General features: G+C 42.3%; 1 protein-coding gene across 2 annotated transcripts in view; it reads left to right on the plus strand.

The window, feature by feature from the left end:
* Positions 1-16,665, plus strand: part of LOC144684305 (mast/stem cell growth factor receptor Kit-like) — a 128,137-nt gene that overhangs the window by 67,340 nt on the left and 44,132 nt on the right. For both annotated transcript variants that reach the window (XM_078547929.1, XM_078547938.1), the window contains 8 exons: positions 587-773; positions 2,185-2,300; positions 4,998-5,112; positions 6,947-7,137; positions 8,965-9,071; positions 9,170-9,296; positions 11,464-11,568; positions 11,656-11,766. In XM_078547929.1, coding sequence (XP_078404055.1) covers positions 587-773; positions 2,185-2,300; positions 4,998-5,112; positions 6,947-7,137; positions 8,965-9,071; positions 9,170-9,296; positions 11,464-11,568; positions 11,656-11,766 — 1,059 coding nt within the window. The remainder of the gene's footprint in view (positions 1-586; positions 774-2,184; positions 2,301-4,997; positions 5,113-6,946; positions 7,138-8,964; positions 9,072-9,169; positions 9,297-11,463; positions 11,569-11,655; positions 11,767-16,665) is intronic.

The raw sequence follows: 16,665 nt of genomic DNA on the forward strand, positions 1-16,665 counted from the left end.
AATGGTCATTGATGAAGTAGCTGAAGATGGTTGGGCCCAGGACGCTACCCTGATGAACTCCTGCAGTGATGCCCTGGAATTGAGATGATAGACTTCCAACAAGCACAACTATTTTTTGTGCCAGTATGACTCCAACCAGTGGAGAGTTTTCCCCCTGATTCCCGTTGACTCCAGTTTTGCTAGGGCTCTTTGATGACACACTCAGTCAAATGTCAAGGGGAGTCACTCTCACCTCACCTCTGGAGTTCAGCTCTTTTGTCCATGTTTGAACCAAGGCTGTAATGAGGTGAGGGGTTGAGTGACCCTGGCGGAACCCAAACTGAGCGCCTTGTTCTTGTTCTGGTTGGCACTGGGTGCAGTACAGTTAAATAGAGCTAGAAAGTGATCGTATGTCATTGCGCCATCATAAGCAAATATTATTAACACAATACCTGTGTGCTTTTTGTTAAATATTTGTCATTTAAAATAGCATTTATTTATCTATTATAATTAGTGCAGAAAGATTTTCAAAAGTTGCTTTTATAAATATTATTAAATGTTTTATGTGATCATTTCTCTTGTCTTTCCTTTGTATGGTTTCAACCAGCTGAAGGATATATAAAGTTGTTACCTCCAGAGAGCAGTGTGCTTCATGTAAACATTGGAGAAAACCTTGTGCTAAATGTGGAGTTTGATGCCTATCCAGCCCCTGATCAACAGTACTGGATTCACATGAATGAGACATTACTTAACACGTCGGACCATTTTATTAAATCCGCAAAAGTGGGAAACAGGTACCTAATATCCAAATGTGATTGTACACAAGTCTGCAGTACTTAATAGTTGAAATGTTTTTATCATGAATCACAATAGTTCACCTTGGTTTTCCAGTTGTTTTATCTTTATGCTGTTAGATGATACTGACAATGAGCTGAATTTTCCCAGTTGGGTCGTGATCCTGACGTCGGTCTCAAATCTGGGTCGGGAACCTGGAAGTGGCCATGGCAGGACGTCACTTCCAGGAGGCACCAATCAAGGAGCCTCTTCTGACAGCCAAGTCCAATTAATGATGGTGGGCAGCCCAGTGAAATGGGAAGCCCAATAGGAGGGCTCGTAGTGATGCCCGGTCAGCAACCCTGATGCGAGAGGTGGATGTTCCTGAGACAGGCAAGAGACCTTAAGGATGCCTCACTTTGGGGCACTTTGCAGGTTTGCAAAAGTTTAATGGTCACAGCTGTGACCATCATTGAAGAGGCGGTACCCATTGACAGGATGGCTTGTGGTTAAAGCTTTGGCCATCGCATCCCAGAGGTACCATGCTGGGCTGATGGAGAGGAGGCATCTGTGGCCCTTTAATCTGCCATGGAGAGTCCAGCTCAAGTTAAGTTGATGGGCTCCGGCATCAATGGGGCCCTGGGCACTATTGGGAAGATCCTGGTGTCAGTGACATCTCTCTTTCTATTAGCCCAATAATGGGACTGATTGACTACCTGCCAACTGACCCAATGTGTTTTTTTACAGATTTGCTCCTGGTCACATCTCATAACCCGCTTCCATAGGAGTGGGAAAGTTCTTTCCGATGAATGAGTGATCACCCCTCTCATTTTGCAGTGTGCTGTTAATCTGATCATTCAAACTGAGTGGGATGGATTTTATAATCAGTAGCAAACAAATAGCACCAGCCATTTGTTACATTTGCACTGGTCCATTGACTTTCTACAGGCTTTTGCAGTCTAAGTTCCTCTTAGCTAAACATCCAAGAAATGCAGTATGCTTTATAGATGATGAGAGCCCTGTGTGAACAGGACAAACAACTGTTCACCTCCTTATCCAGTCAGATTGAAGAATCATTATCTAGCAGCACAATCTCAGATAAAGAGAGTAAAAAAGATTGGAATAAGAGAGAGATAAAAGAGACAGAAAGAAAAAGTTTAAAAATTGATCTATATTACAAAAAATCATCAATAATTCAAATATGAAGGAATGAGACTCCACATTTAATGTGTGCCAGCAAGGCTGTTTGGCAGTATCCTCATTGTTACTTCTGTTGCAATATCCGATCCATTAATTCACAATCATAAGTTTGTGTGGACATTATTGAGAGAAATTTGTGTGCCATGCTCGCTACAAATATAAAGTTGTTTCTATCCTTGTGTTTTGATCTAACAGTCACTGTTCTATTATTACCATATATGTCATTCATAGATACATTAGTGAACTGCATCTGGTTCGAGTAAAGGGAACAGAAGGTGGAATTTATACATTTTTTGCTTCAAATTCTGATTCCAATTCATCAGTTTCATTTGACGTGCACATAAACAGTAAGTTGAAGATTACCTGTAAATTGTCACGTGACATATGTTAGGAAGAGATGATTGGTTCATTTAGGCCTGAATTTTCGCTCCTGTGTCAGGAGCGCTGAGTCGGGACAAGTCGGCTTCGGTGTGGGCGGGGCAGGTTGAGGTTGCAGTGGGCACAGGATGGAGTTGGGCCATTCCGCTGGACGCAGATTGGAGGTGGCAACAGGGGCTGCCACGTGCTGAAGCAGGCTGTTTAAAATGCCTGCCGTTGTCTTCTGAGACACCGTCCCACTTCTTTCCTTAAATGTTAGGCCCTCTAGCCCTCACCCCTCACACTCCATCAAACCTTCGCCCACTCATCATGCTCCCATGCCACCCCCATGGCCCCTTATAGTCCCATGTCAACATAATGCCAGCCTATTCCCCCTCCCACCACCCTTTGCCCTTATGCCTTCCATGCCAACTCACCCAGTATCCACCATGGGCAGACCTCAGGAGCCATGTTTAAATAAAATAAAATGAAGGACTAAATATCTATTACAGAATTTACTAGGGTGAAAAAACACATCCATTCATGAAAGCCCATTCAAAGCTCTGACACTTATAAAAGCAAATAAGAGTTGTATTCATAACTGCACTCAAAGACAGCTAATCTTCGAATAACCTCTTTGAGCTGTCAATCAAACTGTTATGTTAGGACCGCTGCTTAGGTAATTATAGGTTGTGGGAAGCAGCCAAGCATTAATAATGACATAATGATAGCCCTTGGAGAAATTTCAACAAGCAGCTCTTGTATCTAATAGAACATATTTTTATTAAACTCTCGCTGACACAGGCAGGCTGATTTGTTTTAAATTTTTAATGGGTTGGGGATTTAAATAAATTCACACCTTAGGGCAGAAATTTGCGTTCGGTGAGTGGGCGCGTGCCCGACCTGCTCGAGAGTGAAATGATGCACACAATCAAGGTTAAGGCTCAAAAGTCTGAAATTTAAGAGTCCATCTCTTGCTTCTTTTGTTAAGATAGGAGTCCCATTTGCTATTTACCAACCCATTGGAAAATTACCTCATTCCACTTGAGCTTTGAAAAATACAAAGGAGCAAGTTTGAAATTATTTTAGCTAATTCTGCCAGCGTCCTTCAGCTGAAAATTTCAAGGCCTGGAATCTTGTCTACCTTAACTTTTTAAACTTTTTCTATGATACATTCTCTGCTGACACAAAATATTTTGAGTCTATCTTCTTTATACTGTTTCCTCAACTCTGATATCCCCTTTCCCTTCCAGTGGTTAAAAAAGTTACAAAATAATGAATTAATAATCCTACAACTTTGCTGTCCTAAGGCCCCACATCCCACTACCAGTGATAAATGATCCAACTATCATATTCACTCTTCCTTCCGCCTGGTAGAGTTAAAAACGCTTCATTTTTATGTCTGAAGAAGAGTCATATGGACTCGAACCGTTAACTCTGTTCACTCTCCACAGGTGCTGTCAGACCTGCTTGAGTTTTTCCAACATTTTCTGTTTTTATTTCATATTTTCAGCATCTGCAGTATTTTGCTTTTATCAATTTTATGTCTCATGAGATTGCTCTCATGGCTAGGATTTTCAGCTCGGCAAGCGGGGCCGGGCCCTGCTCGCCAAGGTGTAAAATGACACAGGTTGACGTCGGGTGTGCATCCCAACATCACCGTGCATCATTTAGATTTTCAGTTCAGCGGGCGCACAGCCAACTTGGCTGCATGCACGCCGAACTGTCAAAAGGCCTATTAAGGCCATTTAAAAACTAATTAAAGCAATAAACTGAGCTGCTTGCCCAACCTTAAGGTCGATGAGCGGGCGAAGAGCCCAGGCGGCCTTCGCATTTTTCATGGAACCTCATCCACGGGCGGGTTGCGGTTTCGTGGTGTTTATAAATTGAATAAAAATTTTTATAAGAATTCATTGACATGCCCCAGCTCATATGACACTGTCATATGAGGGGACATGTCTTTAAATGTTTTTTTTTTCTTTATTTACCTTTTTAAAACTTAAACTAATCTCCTTGAGGCACAGAGGTGCCTCAGGGAGATTTCTGCGCTCTTTTGCGCACATGCCCTGACTCAGGGAATTCCCCCCACCCGCACAGGGAGTGCTTAGTGCTTCCGGGTGCGCAACACGTTGGGTGGGCCTTAATCGGCCGGCCCGCGTAAAATGGCGGCCCGGACCCGATCGGGGTCACCGATCGGGTTTGCGCCGCCCCCGCACAACCCCCCACAATGGGAAAATTCTCCCCCATGTTTCCTCTGCATCTCATCAGTTACTGGTGTTCATCCTTCTGATGTTATGATCCTTATTCCACTCCTTCCTTGTACATTTCATCATTTTATGTACAGTTTCTTTCACCTTAATATCTTCCCTGACTTTCTCACATATGAAGACAGTATATGGTGAATATGATAATAGATATTATTTTATATAATATAAATATATATATTTACTGCATCGTCCTAATCTTGCTTTGTAATTATCTAGTTTGCAAAATGACTTAACTAGAAGCTGATTATGTACAACATATCTGTCTCAGGCAACAATATTGGTAACAGTTAAAAATATTGTGATTTGATCCTCACCATAAAATTTTACTGTTCATTAATATAATACGCAACATTGACTTTCAGATATCTTCAATGTGCTGTCAAGAACACCAATAATGTTGTTTATTGTACTATATTGCAGGCAGCCCAGAGATAATTACTATTGAAGAACCCAAGCCAGGCAACGTTCGATGTGTAGCAATAGGATTTCCAAAGCCAAAAATAAAGTGGCTTAATTGCCCTGGACCACAGAAACGGTAAGGAATATGGCTTGTAGTTCGCCTTATTTAAATGATGGAAATGGAGGTTAAGGATGTCCTTGCATTTCTGTTCAGAACAATAAAATTTGTAATAAAGTTGTCCTTGTAGTGTCCAATGTTTTGGTGATGTTACTGTTAGAATGTTCTGGGAGGCTCGAGTTGCGTCTTGTTAGTGTATCTGTAATTGACTTATTGTATGAAGTACATTAGCAGAGAGAACAGAATAAAACAAGTAAATTGTAATATTAGTGCAAAAAAGCATGAAATAAAAGATTCAAGTGTGCAATTTTTATGGTAATATTTTTCTTGAAAATACACATACAGGCCGGGATTTTCTGGCCCTGCAGTGCAGGAACTGCTGTGTGCGGGATGTGGTGGACCAGCCAAAAGACTTCTGGCAGGACTGGAAAATCCAGGCGGCGGGGGAAGTTGGAAAATCCCGGCCACAGATATTAATACCATAATGGTGAACAGCAATCACCATGTTCTATCCCAACTGTCCCATTTAAGTATTTACAAACTCGCTGAAAGCTGCATTGTCCATTTTCCTGATAGTAACAAACTGACTTAGGTTTGTAAATGGATCAGGGAAAGAGTTATTACAGTCTGAATTAATGGATGTTTTCGTTACGCATTTTGTTATGACTTTTCTGCCTTTGTTAGCCGAGATCCTTAAGATTACCCTCATCGGTGTGTAGCCAGCTCCTTACAGCTTTGACAATATCTTCATTTGCCCTGATAGCTAGATAACCAAGATAACAAATAGAGAATTTTTTTAATACTATTGCATCTATCCTGTGCCTCATCTACAATATTTTACTCACACCTTCAAAAGAGATGTGTCACACATCAGAGTTTCAAACTTCAGCTAAGTAAATTTATTGAACAGCAAGAAGCTAAGTAACAGTAATACAAGATTAATATATTTAGAGTAGATGTACTACACATCCTTCTGAAAAACAAAACAATAAATGTCCCTGATTTTTATCCAAAGGTATTATTTTATAATTAACCTTTACATATGCAATTTTTATAGTTTTACTACCAGTGCAATCTAACTACCCTATCCTACCTCTTTGAACAGCCCAGACTGACTCAGTGATTTAACAATCCACAGTCACAAACACGCACCAAATAGTTGTGCATTTGAGTTGCCGTCACTTAATTTTGAAAGTAGCTGCCAGTCATACATATAATTAAATATGTGATGCAATAGGTTTTTGTTTGACTTGCCCTTTTCCAGCTGGCAACCTCGAAGACAATTGAACAATTTTCACAACATCTGTATTATGTTAGGTTGTGGACTTGTTTTTGAATACAGGCAGTTTTTAAATTGCCTTGCCTGGCATTTCTGTCGCAGTTCTTTGGTGAGAGCCGCTGCAGAGAAAAACACAGAAAGGCCAATTTAGCTATTTTCCCAGGTTTTCTGCTGACCTTTCACCTAAATTAATGGGTGAGGTTAGGGTTAGGAGAGGGAGATCATGAGGACCTAATGAAAGTCCTCCCCCTTACGTATTGTCACTCAATTAAAGGAAATGTTATCCAAGCTAAAATTAAACAACAATTCTTCATTTTAGCAGATTGTCATTGGCCATATTATTAGAAATCTTTGGAATACTCTATCCCAAAGAGCTGTGGATGTTAAGTCATTGAATATATTCGAGACAGAGATAGATAGATTTTTGGATACTGAGGAAATTGAGAGAAATGGCGATGGAGCAGGAAGGTGGAGTTGAGATCAACCATAATCTTGTTGAGCGGTGCAGCAGGCTTGAAGGGCCAAATGGATTTACTGCTGCTCCTATTTCTAATGTTCTTATGTTCTTTACAGGTGCTCAGACACACCCATGGCAACAGCAGAAGAATTACACTGGACAAACAGAATAATACGCCAGCCCCATTTTGGAAGGATTGAAGTAGAAAGCATTCTTAACACCAAGGAACTGAACAGTAACATTACGGTAGAGTGCCTGTCATCCAACAGTGTTGGCGAGAATCGTGCAATCTATCAGATGAAAGAAGGTAATAATATTCTAAATGAAAGTACAGATCAAACCCAAGTATATAGTGCTTTTGCATTAAAATACTGAGAATATGGCATGCCTTAATGATTTGTGGGTTGAAATTGCACTTTATGATATTAGCAACAAGGTGAAGGATGAAATTTCTGTGTTATTTTAGCACAATGCAATTTTGCAGTGTCTGGAAAATGCCTGAACAAGTTAACACAGTACATTTCCCTGCCACTTAACTCTTCTGCTCTGTGGACCTCCTGATTTTTTCAGTCCCCTCCTTTAGGGTGTTGTTGCAGACCCACATCAGCATTTGACTTATCAGATTTCTCACCCTCTGAAACAGTACATGTGAACATGATGATTAGTGCAAACTGCTTATTCCTTCTATTTAAATGAGGTTGTCTGCTGGCACCTTTGGGTGGATCAGTGCAGTGGTCACACTGCCTGACCAATGTATGCCAGAGATGAAAGTCAACCTGTTGCGTACTATAAACAGTGCAGAGTACAAGCATTGTCAGGCTTTATGTTTGTCATTGGGTTTTGGAGAAAAGTTCACCGATGATTAACCTGAATTAAAAAATAAATGTCTTGCTAAACTCCTTGAGAATACGTAAGCATTTGTAACTATTCACTAATATTTTGATGCTCATCTTCTGATGGACTGTTGTTCTTTGATGAGGTTCAAAGCCTCAAAATTTGTTGAAGTATGAGTTACCTATCTTCTCTTTATTTTTCAGTTTATTTTAGGTAGGGGAGAGCTAAGAGTTTAGGGCTGTAGGGTTCTAGTATGAGTCATTGAGTAGTTTGGGAGAGATTTAGAACTGGATTTTTCCATGGATGTCAGAACCCGACATTGGGCCCATGTAAAAGTGCTGAACCCCCCAATGTTGTCAGCGGACCCAATGGCACAACCTTCCAAGAGGTGAACTCCTAACTGGCCACCTCCATACTCAATACCCTATTAAGGATGATGAGCAGGCTCCCAATGCTGCAGGCCCAAACAGATGGCCCACGGTGATGTCAAGCTGGCAACCCCACTAGAAGTTATATATTAGAGACGCCTGAAGCCAGTAGGGCCAACAGGTTTGAGGAAAACCTCCTCAGCAGGCCCTTTCATTGATGTGGTTGTGACCTTTTATTCCCGTCTGTTGGGACAGCTCCAATGGCCCCTGGCCTGCCGCCACGAGGCCATCTCGATTGAGCTGATGGCCTCCTGGCATGGTGTGGCGCTGCTCCGACATCAATAAAATACCGGTGCTAGTACAAATTGGTCTCCAAATGAGGTCTTATTGAACTAATTGACTGCCTGCCTCCATGGAGCAGGCAGCTGAACTGGTTCCCCATAGTTGCTAATGAATTCGAGAGCTGCCCCAATGTGGCTTCCATCTTTTTCCATCACCACCACTCCCCCAACCATCACCAACTCCAACTCCAGAGTGCTGGGAAAATCCAATCCATAAACACCAAGCCAGTGACACTTTTACAAGTCTAATATAACTCACAAGCCAACCTACATGAATGTTACTACCGCTTTTGGCTCTTTAATAGCATTAAACAAGCTTGGTTCCATATTAGTAGTTTCTCTTCCAGTTTTTCAATACGGCCTCAAAGTAAATAACCTAAGTTGATTAAACCTGGACTTCTGCTCAGTAGTTCACTAGTGGCTGAGGTAGATTTTCATGCTTGCTCCTTGCTGACCTTTGTTTTAATGCACGCAGCCTTAAAGTGACAGCAGTCAAACAGATTTGATTGCGGATATTCTAGAATTAACTAATGAGGGTTATTTTCCCAGAATATCAAAAGTGGTAAAGCCATTTTTCTTTACTTCTTACAGGAATACCAAAGACACATCATCTCTTTACTCCACTGTTGACCCTGTTCGCAGCAGCAGCAGGCTTACTCTGTGTTATTTTAGTAATTCTGTTTTACAAATATCAACAGGTAAAGTGCAGCAAAGTCTAAGATTCCTAATACTTCGCTCACTGAGTTACTGTGTACATTATAAAAATAAACATTAACATGATCACAATTGTTTTTAGAAACCCCGGTACCAAATTCAGTGGAAGGTAGTTGAAGGAATACACGGGAATAATTACACGTACATTGACCCAACACAGTTGCCGTATGATGATAAATGGGAATTCCCCAGGGATAAGCTGCGTTTTGGTTAGTTGATACTTTGCTTGGTTTACATGGATTATTCTCATATAAGGAGTTCAATTAACCTGTGTTTAATTAACAATAAACCCAATAAGACAATAAATCTTAAATAAAAAAAGCTAAACTAATGTTTTGCTATTCAGCCAAAATATAGACCTTGTCTTAGAAATGGTAGTGTCTAGAATGTTCAGACCATTTAACCAGGACTAGCACGTGAATAGATTCCCTGGATTGAACGTGGAGAACAGGAGTTTGGGGAAGATGTTATCAGGATAGTTTGCCTGCAGGGGTTTATCAGCAGACATTCCACAAGATCATTAAGGCAGAGTAACAGGAGAATGTGTTTGGTGCTATTAGGACAGAACATGTAGAAAGGATTATCAGCATGAGATGAGTGAAGCGTACAGTTGAGTGAAGGAAGAAATGGAAAAGACTCAAGCAACAAAATAAAAACACCAAACAGGATGGAGGCAAAGGTTTTGATCTCAGGTTAACTCAACGTTGAGCCCAGAAGGCTATTGAGTGAGGAGATGGAAGATGAGGTGCTGTTCCTCAAGCTTGCATTGAGTTTCATTGGAGCACTGTAGCTGGCCACGGACAGAAAAGTCAGAATGGGAGCAAGGTGGACAATTAAAATGACCAAATCACTGTTTCACTTGGAAGGAGTGTTTAGAATCTTGAATGGTGAGAAAAGAAGAAGTAAAAGGACAGGTGTTGCATCACCTGTGCTTACATGAAAAGATGCCGTAGAAAGGGTGTTGGACGTGATTGAGGAGTGGACCAGGGTGTCGTGGACAGAACAGTCCCTTCAGAATACTGTAAGGGTGGGGATGGGGAGATGTGTTTGGTGGTGGTATCACACTGGAGGTAGCAGAAATAGTAAAGGATGATCCATTGAATAAGGAGGCTGATGGGGTAGATGGTGAGGACAAGGGGGTTCCGATTGTGGTTCTGTGAGGGAGGAATGGGGTGAGAGCAGAGGTGCAGGATATAAATTGTACATGGGAGGGTCTCGTCAACCATAGTGGAGGGATGATGCTCGGTTGAGGAAAAAGGACGACATCTCGGAAGAACTAGTATCGAAGGTTGCATTATCTGATTAGATATGACAGAGAGCAGATTATTAGGGTAAAGAAGGTTATTGGAGCAGAGTGGGTGGAGAGGCATCACAGGACAGAATATTATCAGCACAGACTTCACAAAGGAGTTATCAAGGAAGAACACATGGAGCACATCATAGGATATTGGCTCAGGATTCAGGATGAATGGGTTGCAGGGTGTTATTGGGATATCTCATAGATTGGCAGGAATAGGATTATCAGTCATTTTGCAGAATGATTGTCAGATCTGGCACATAGAGATCCAGTAGGTAATTTCTATTAATTTCAGTATATTTTCAAAGATTAGCATTTGTTTAAACTGTTGTAATATCTCTGTTTATATTACATTAAATTCAGTTTACCTAATCAACAAAGATAAAGGGCAGAACTTTGCCCTCGGTTGGCGGGCGGGCTCCACCGGCTCGGTGGCAGGCGAGCAGCCGAACTCCGGCGCCGAAGTGGGCCCCGCCCCCATTTCAAGTGGGCGGGCCAATTAAGGCCCACCCAGCAGCTTGCCCAATGGGAAGCGCTATGCACTTCCTGTGCGGAGAGGGGAGGGATTCCCCATCTATCAAAGTGCGTTCTTTCGCACATGTGCGCGAAAGAGCACACTGCTCCCTTAGACTAAGTGCTGTCTCAGGGAGATCAGTGAAAGTTTTACAAACTTAAAAAATAGAAAAATAAAAAAATTATTAACATGTTCCCCTCATGTGACAATGTCACAAGAGATGGGACATGTTAATAAGTACCACATAAAATTTATTAAACATTTTTAAAAACAGACATGAAACTTCATCCCGTTAGTAGATGAGGTTTTATGTTTTTTCTATTGCCCACTGGGGCTCCTGTCCTGCCCACCAACCTTAAGGTTGGATGGGCAGGGCCTTTAACTACCCTAATTATCCTGTCAATGGCCTTAATTGGTGAGCGGGCCCCGCCCCCAAATTGCCAACAGAAAAATTCAGGCCAAAGTTACTGTCTTGTGGATAAAACAATACACATTTAGGTTTTTATGACTTGATTATTCTGCATACTGACAATTCACATATGAAGAAAATGCTTCTTATTCCTAGGCAAGACTCTTGGTGCTGGAGCCTTTGGAAAAGTTGTGGAGGCTTCAGTTTATGGAATGACTAAGGCTGACTCCATTATGACTGTGGCAGTAAAGATGCTTAAGCGTAAGTATATGTGATATATGTTTTGTGTGATATGTAAATTGATGTGCCATCATCTGCAGAATGACAACTATAAATCTTCCTTTGCAGCAAGTGCCCACTCTACAGAGAAAGAAGCTCTGATGTCAGAGCTCAAAGTCTTGAGTCACCTTGGGCAGCACATCAACATTGTCAATCTGCTGGGAGCGTGCACCATAGGAGGTTAGTTCATATAACTCAACTGAACTATATTTACACTTTTTACCTGAATACAAAGTTACCTTTTAGGGTAGTGAAATTGTCAGCTGTGGTTCAGTGGTAGCATTGTCGTTTCTGAGTTCAATGGCTGTGGATTCAAGTCCCATCCTGGCTGACATTCAAGAGCAGGACTGAGGAATGCTACACTGTTGGAGGTGCTGTCTTTGAGCTGAGATGTTAAAGCGAGGCCCTTGTATGCTCCCCTGCCCCCACTCTCCCCACCCCCTCAGGTGAAGGTAAAAGGCCCCATGAACTTATTCAAAGAATAGCAGAAGAGTTCACATCATGGTGTATGGGCTAATGCTTTATCCCTTAATCAACATGACTACAGCAGATTATCTGGTCATGATCACATCATTGCTGCTTGTAGGGAGTTGCTGTGCCCAAATTGGCTGCCACGTTCTCTGCATGACAACAGAATCTACACTTCAAAAGTACTTATTGGCTGCAAAGGACTTTGTGATGTTCGGAGGTTGTGAAAGCTGCTATGCCACCGCTCGAACCTGGCGCTGCTGGAACTACAGAGCTGCTAGCCATCCGATTGAATGGCAGCTCTCTAAGGCTTCTTTCCCAGGAGGAGAATCTTTCCTATGGTGGGCAGGCTGGGCGGGAGTGGTTGAGGGTGGGCACGGAGCCGATTGCTGCCCGTAATCAGCTGCGCACTGCCATTTTATGCGGGCGGGCCAATTAAGGCCCACCCAGCGTAACACGCGGCCGGTAGCACTCAGCGCTACCTGTGTGGGCGGGGGCTGGAGGTAGAGTTGGGGCCTGCACTCCAAGAGCGCAGCATGGAGCTGTCTCAGGGAGTTCAAGTTGATAAAACATTTTTAAAAATAAAGTAAAAAATTATTTAAACACGTCCCCCATGTGACAGTGTCACATGAGCTGGGACCTGTTTGTGAAGTTTGCAAAATTTATTTCATTATTTTATAAAATGTTCAGGAAACCTCATCCCACCCGTGGATGAGATTTCCTGAGAAACGCGAAGGCCTTTGGGCTCTTCACTGCTTGCCAGCCTTAAGGTTGGACGGGCAGCATTGTTAATAAGTGAAATTACTTTTTTACTAGGCTGTTGACAGTTCGGGTGGTGCACAGCCGCCTCTGGTGCATGCCTGCTGAACAAAATATCGAAATGCCCCATGAAATTATTCAAAGAATAGTAGAAGAGTTCCCATCATGGCGTATAATCTAATGCTTTATCCCTTAATCAACATGACTACAGCAGATTATCTGGTCATGATCACATCATTGCTGCTTGTAGGGAGTTGCTGTGCCCAAATTGGCTGCCACGTTCTCTGCATGACAACAGAAACCACACTTCAAAAGTACTTATTGGCTGCAAAGGACTTTGTGATGTTTGGAGGTTGTGAAAGCTGCTATGCCACCGCTCGAACCTGGCGCTGCTGGAACTACAGAGCTGCTAGCCATCCGATTGAATGGCAACTCTCTAAGGCTTCTTTCCCAGGACGCATGCCTGATGTATTCACGCATCATTTTACGCGTCAACATGTTGGGCCCTCCCATGCATGCCAACCAGAAGATTCAGCCCCAGATGTGGGGGAGGAGGTAATCCTCACCCTAAGCCAGTTAATGCTCCAGCGTATGGTAAATGGCTGCAGAGCGGGGATGCATGACTGCATTGGGCATTGACTGTGGATTTGTACAATCAGAATACTGTTAGTTATGAAGCAAGAAATCATATTGCACGACTGTTATAAGTAAATGAACCCACAGCCTTAACTGCTAAAGCATAACCCTAGCTTATTTGCACCATCTAAAACATTTTAACTTGAAGGTTTAATAAGAAGATCTATAAAGAGACACCTGTGCACAATTATTCCAAAAAGGCCTTGGGTGGGTAAACTTGTTTGCAGCGCTATGCAGATTACGTCAATTCATCGGGGGCAGGTGGCACCATGGGCTGTTATCTGCATGGCCGGCATGTTTTCTCCAATGTTATCAGCAAAGGAATGTGCATGTAAATGGAACACTACTCTTTAGTTGTTAGCACAGTAATAACACAGAACATGATTTTCCTAATGATGGCAATGGGTATGAATAGGTATTGCAGTCCCTGGGAAAAAGCACCCACTGATGTCTCAAAGGTATTGTTACTGCAACCACTGCTTCTCCTTTTTAACTTGAACAAGTCTCTAATGAGCAAACTGTGCTGCCCAAATTTTGGTTTGGCTGGGATCCTAGATTATTTGGTTAACATTTGGTGGTTTGCTGGATGTCAAATTCAAAACCTTGCAATGGACGTCTTCAGTACATAAGAAGCATTAAATCAGTTTGGCGTTTTAGATATGTTTATTCTAGTTTTATCTAGTTTTGTGTTTACACTTGTGCATCCTTCACCCAGCCACAGTCAATCTGTAACTGGATCAATACTGAAGATCAGTAAGGTAAAGATGTGTGTCTGCTAGAACAAGAGGGAGTGGTGGGAGTGCAACAAATTTTCCAAATGTGACATTGAAATTTTGGGCCGTGACTTTCGAGCTTCCGGGCAGTGTACCTGGGGGGGTACCCCACAGATGCGCTGGGGAATCACCCTCCACAACCCCCCTGGAAGTTTCCAGGTAAGGATTGCACAGCAATTTCCCGGGAAGTTCAAACTTCTGATGGCTTCTCAATGGCTGGACCTTTAAACTTACCTGCTTTACAGCAGCTAGTGCCGTAAAAAAGGGACGCTGCATGCCTGGACAAAAGGCCGTGGGAACGCGCTGCACCGCACAGATCTTGTTTGGCCTGAGTTGGAAGGTTGGGTGAGAGAGGAGCAGCTGCATTTCCTGGTAACTAACTATGAGCGGAGTGGCAATCCGATTCAATTGTCACTCCACCAGAAGTTACGGTCCATTCCCGATTTCCTAGAAGATGCAGCCTAACCAATGATTGTCTAGATAGCCTCTCCTGCTTGTATTTTTATTACTGTCAGAGCATGGCGCCTATTGTATGTGCCCAAGAAAAAATGTTTAGATTTGAAGTAGGAGAGTGGCTTTTCTATGGTGGAACATCTAAAAGAATTCACACATTCTCCCGCCATAACTTCAAAAGAAGATTATCACAAATGCCTGGAGAAATAGTATAAATGGCTAAAAATCACCATTTACTTTGTTTATCCAGAATTTTCACCTAACTTATCATGGGAGATTGGGAGAATGTTGTGGAAATTGTCCTTCATTGTGTTAATACTATATCATTTCCACAATCCGTTGGCTTTCTGTATGCATTTTGATTAATTATTATTAAAACTTTAAAATCTAACTAAAAGAGAACTATAGTGGTTGACCAGTGCACGCACTGCACAGTTAGCCTGACTTTCATGAGACTTACAAAATTTATGACTTGCCAAGTGAGCTGAAGGGTACTTTGATATCCGACCCCAGCACACAGCACACAGGCATAGAGATCCACATGCCACAAGACCAGAAAACGTAGGAGCAGAAGTAGGCCATTCAGCCCATCGAGTTTGCTCCGCCATTCAATGAGATCATGGCTTATCTGATAATCCTCAACCCCAATTTCCTGCCTTTTTCCCATAACCCTTGATTCCCTTACTGATTAAAATCTGTCTATCTCAGCCTTGAATATACCTAACAGCCCAGCCTCTACAGCCCTCTGCGGTAAAGAATTCCACAGATTCATTACCCTCTGAGAGAAGAAATTTCTCCTCCCTGTCTTAAATGGGCGACCCCTTACTCTGAGATTATGTCCTCTGGTCCTAGATTCTCCCACAAGGGGAAACAACCTCTCAGCATCTACCCTGTCAAGCCCCCTAAGAATCTTATGGCAGAATATTGCCATTGGCAGGCGGTGGCGGGCCTGACAAACCGACACGTAAAATGATGCGCGATGTCGTCAGGCTTGCGTCCCGGCGCCATCCCGTGTCATTCCGGTATTTTGTTCGGCGGGCACACGCCGGAGGGGGCGTGAGCCCGCCAAACTGTCAGCGACCTATTAAGGCCATTAAAAAAGTAATTAAAGTTGTTGACAACACTGCCTGTTCAACCTTAAGGTTGGCGGACAGGCGAAGAGCCCAGGCGGCCTTCATGTTTTTCAGAAAACCTCATCCACGGGTGGGATGAGGTATCCTGAAGCTTGTATAAAGTAAATAAATAATTTTCCGTGACTTCACAAATATGTCCCAGCTCATGTGAAGTCACATGAGGGGACATGTTTAAATAATTGTTTACTTTATTATTTAAAATTTTTTATGATCTACTTAATCTCCCTGAGGCAGCTCCATTAAGGGCGTTACATTGGCAGTTTTCCAATCTTCTGGGACTTTTCTGGGATTATTGGAAGATTGGTACCAGCGCATCCACCATTTGTGTAGCTACTTCCTTTAATATCCTAGGATGCAACCCATCAGATCCAGGGGACTTATCAGCCTTTAGCCCCACTAGTTTTCCTAGTACTTTTTCTCCCGTGATAGTTATTGTATTTATTTCTTCCCCCACTTTTGCCCCTTAATTATTTAGTATTTTTGGAATGCTATTTGTGTCTGCTACCATGAAGACTGAAAACTATTTATTCAATTCCTCTGCCATTTCCTGGTTCCCCTTTATTATTTCCCCAACCTCATTCTCTAAGGGGCCTATGTTCACTTTGGCCTTTCTCTTCCTTTTGATATATTTGAAGAAGCTCTGACTGTTCATTTTTATATTACATGCCAGTTTACCCTCAAAGTTTATTTTCTCCCTCTTTACTTTTTTTTGGTTGTCTTTTGTTGGTTTTTAAAACTTTCCCAATCCTCTGCCTTACCACTAATCTTTGCCACATTGTATGTTTTTTCTTTCAATATGAGACTATCCTTAGCTTCCTTGGTTAACCATGGTTGGTTTATCCCCTTCCTAGAATCCT

This window comes from Cetorhinus maximus, chromosome 1 (assembly GCF_964194155.1).
Source record: "Cetorhinus maximus chromosome 1, sCetMax3.hap1.1, whole genome shotgun sequence".
NCBI classification, from domain to species: Eukaryota; Metazoa; Chordata; class Chondrichthyes; order Lamniformes; family Cetorhinidae; genus Cetorhinus; species Cetorhinus maximus.